Source organism: Calcarisporiella thermophila, assembly GCF_041956535.1.
Source record: "Calcarisporiella thermophila strain CBS 279.70 unplaced genomic scaffold VTP21scaffold_58, whole genome shotgun sequence".
Taxonomy (NCBI): Eukaryota; Fungi; Calcarisporiellomycota; class Calcarisporiellomycetes; order Calcarisporiellales; family Calcarisporiellaceae; genus Calcarisporiella; species Calcarisporiella thermophila.
The window spans coordinates 1-3,261 of record NW_027192247.1 but is presented as its reverse complement, the minus strand read 5'-3'; the positions used below and the strand labels follow the sequence as shown (position 1 = coordinate 3,261).

Below are 3,261 nucleotides of genomic sequence, written 5' to 3'. Positions count from 1 at the left end.
CGAGCCCTTGCAAAATTACCCTCTCGTGAACGAGGGCAGCCGTCGAGGAGACGGTTAGCGGCGTATATTTGCAATCAGATCAAAAGTTTAGTGTCCCGCCCTGAAGATGTCTCTTGGTATCGCGAGCTTAACCGCCTTCTTGGGATAGAGAATTCAGTTGTATTGTATAATGCCCCATTTACAGACAAAATCGACTGGAGACGCTTGCAGGTGAATGTGGCCAGAGACAAGCTCGGAGTGGACGACAAGCTGCGATTTGAAACCAATTATTTCTCTCGAAAACGCCCCGAGTTGGCAGAAAAACGTCAAAGGATGGCAAGAAAGGCAGAGGAGATGGCGAGCGCAGACACGGCCAAAGCTAAGTTTATTCCCGTAGGACATGGTTCACTCGGCATTTTAAAAACTAGAAGAGAAGCGATCTTGGCTTATGAGAGAGCTAATGGAAAAATCTCGGAGATGAGGGATGAGGCACATCTTACACCCTCGATGTTGTTAGCGAGGTCAGAGTATCTGAAGGAGAGCGCGGCGAGAATCATAGGCCAATTTACAGTAGATATTTGGGCGAGTTTCCCGAATCCGGAGATGCATTTACGGGACCCGTCAGTGGTTCATGATCCACCCACTCTCACTTACGAGGCTATCTGTCATTATGTCAAAAGACCGCACTTTATTTGCGTGGATGGGCGCAGCTTGAAATGGATTAAGCGGTTCGAGATGTATTTTGCACCGCCGGAAAACCCAAAAAGCTTCTGGTCCCAAGGATGGGAGCTCCCATACCGTGAGCAATATTTTGAAGTTGTGTCGTGCCTTAGTAAGGAGGGTGCACAGGAATTGGACAACCAACTCTGGGAACACTTTCGGAAGATTGGCGTTGTTCCTGCCTCGTGTGCGACGTCGAAATTTTGGCAGGTGAATTCAGTACGGGGAAAGACAGGAACTCATGTTTACTTTGCAAGGAATGAATTGTTGAGATGAGAACATTGTAATATTTCATCAAAATAAAATCAAGGACTCCACTTTAGGGAGCTACAGGACAAATCGACTCTGCCCTGTGGCAGCAGTAGTTAGATGGTGTGTATTGAATGGAATGGGCCGGAAAAAAAAATAAAGAGAATAAAATAAAGAGAGGAAATATGATTTACTGTATCCACAAAAGAGCGTATATCGGACATCGAAAGCAAAGCAATGAGCATTGCTGTAATTTACAGTATATCCTCATTTTCTCCTTGGATGCGGTTATATTATAGATCCAACTGAATGTGTAAGCAAGGTCTCTTGGTCTCGTTCATCTTCACCATTGGTATTTTGAAGTTGTATCATGTCTTGAAAAAGAGGATGAAGTTGCCTAAGCATTCTTTAGGTTGGATACAGAATAGTTTTACACATAAAAATATTCTGTATCCAATAGCATATGCTATTGCCGCATCTTATCTGCATCGTTCTTTCTCTTGTTAGAATAATTCATTTTTTATCAGGCAACAACATACAGTCTCTCTTAAAATTTAGAGGAAATTTCAGGAAATCATGGGGAAAGTGAGGTGTTCCCTATGTTTTCCACGTTATTCCTCTATACTTTCCCTATTTTTTCCCCTATGTGACTTCCTATAGGGATGCAGGTGCAATAGTAATTGTACCTATTGTACAGTATAGCCTTGGTGAACACGATATACCGTGCAAGTTTTACATTATGTTATATTGGAGGTGGCTTATTTATAAAATGTCATTATTTTGCATATTAGTAGATTTTACACTCTCGCACTCTCCATCTTTTCCCCATAAGGCTATTCTTTTATTTCTATCCTTTATCTAACATAGGATTTACAAGCAATTGTGGATCCACTGTAGTTTCAACTCTACTTTTATTTCAACCTACTGGAGTATGAGAGAAATGCTGCTCTAGAATCCCAGCTGAAGTATTACCAATCCGTACCGTTTGATTCGAAGAGATCGGTTAAGCTGAATGAGAAGATGGTTGATAGAAAAAGATAAAATCCACCTGCATCACTACCTGCTTAAAGAAAGCCAGATGGAGCTGTTTTTTTTTTGAGCAGTATAATGAAATACATTACTGCCAGTTTAGTTTTCAAGAATATTTTTAATACCCAAGCTATCGGGACTTCTATTGCGAGGTATGCATTCAAACACTCAAACTTTCGAACAGAAAAATTTAATTGAACTTAGCTTTTTATATTAGCATCCATTCCCAGTCAAATAATCCTCTATCAGAAGGTGTAAATCCGAAAACTATGACAACTCTGGGGTTGTGAATGGTAAGTGGATGCATACAATTAGACGACGAGCAAATAGTCACTTCATGCTATTGCTTACATTAGTGAGATTTGATGATATGATATATTCCTTGATCGGGAATTTGCTTCTCGCGACAGATTTGACTGGAATCAAGAGGATTGCTCTTCTACATCACGCGGGCTCAAAGCGGGCTCGAGGTTTTGAATCGGTCTCTTAATTATTATTGTTGTCAGGAAGGATAATAGGAGGACCAGTTTATACGTTCGATTTTCCTCTTCTTTTACTGAATCGACTATTGGATGCTTTATTATCAAACCGGGCAAGGCAGCCACCAGTTCGCCACTGAACGCGATAGAGGTGCAGACTGCGCTTTGGAAATCTTTCTATGGGCATTTGTTATCCACTTTCAAAAAATCGATGGGCAAATGAATACAGCACAAATGTGTCCTAGAAGACTTGTTCTCTAGCAAAGAGAAAGGCTACGACTTCACAGTATTGTCTGTATCCGATTTGACAGTGGTTTGTTGGAAGTGGATTTCGGATTGCATAAAAAGGCTCCCACAGTTAGAACCTGCATCACGATTGGAAACAGTGGTAAACTGGTAAGTAGCGTGTCCGCTTTGATCTTAGGAGGGCTCAGGATTTACAGCACGTTCACAGTGGCACTATTACTCGACCAAGTTCCAAGCAACAGTATTTTTCTATCTAATAATAATGTTTATTGATCTTTTATAATGTTTGTTCGCCTTTAGTCATTTGTTGTTCACGTACTTGTTTTTTGTTTTTTCAATCATGCATTTGTGCTTGTTTTGTAATTTGTCTCCATTAAAAATCCAGTGTCTTTGCTTTATTTGTCTTCACTTTTTACTTGGATTCAATAAGAGTTCGATTCCCAACAGCCATTGAACTATTACGCGTAATCTTTATTAAGTTGAAGATCATTGTAAAGATTATTCTAAAGATCAGTCTAATTGGTTAGGCTAAATTAAAATAGAAAATAGGCGATGAATC

The 3,261-nt window shown here is 40.2% G+C and overlaps 1 protein-coding gene across 1 annotated transcript; it reads left to right on the top strand.

Annotated features, from left to right (window-relative positions):
- Positions 1-106: 106 nt before the first annotated feature.
- Positions 107-1,064, top strand: VTP21DRAFT_9698 (uncharacterized protein; the record flags this gene model as incomplete). Its single annotated transcript, XM_069400673.1, has 3 exons — positions 107-116; positions 185-909; positions 1,023-1,064. 3 exons carry the CDS (start codon positions 107-109, stop codon positions 1,062-1,064), a joined length of 777 nt encoding a protein of 258 aa, XP_069245467.1.
- Between the last annotated feature and the right edge of the window lie 2,197 nt (positions 1,065-3,261).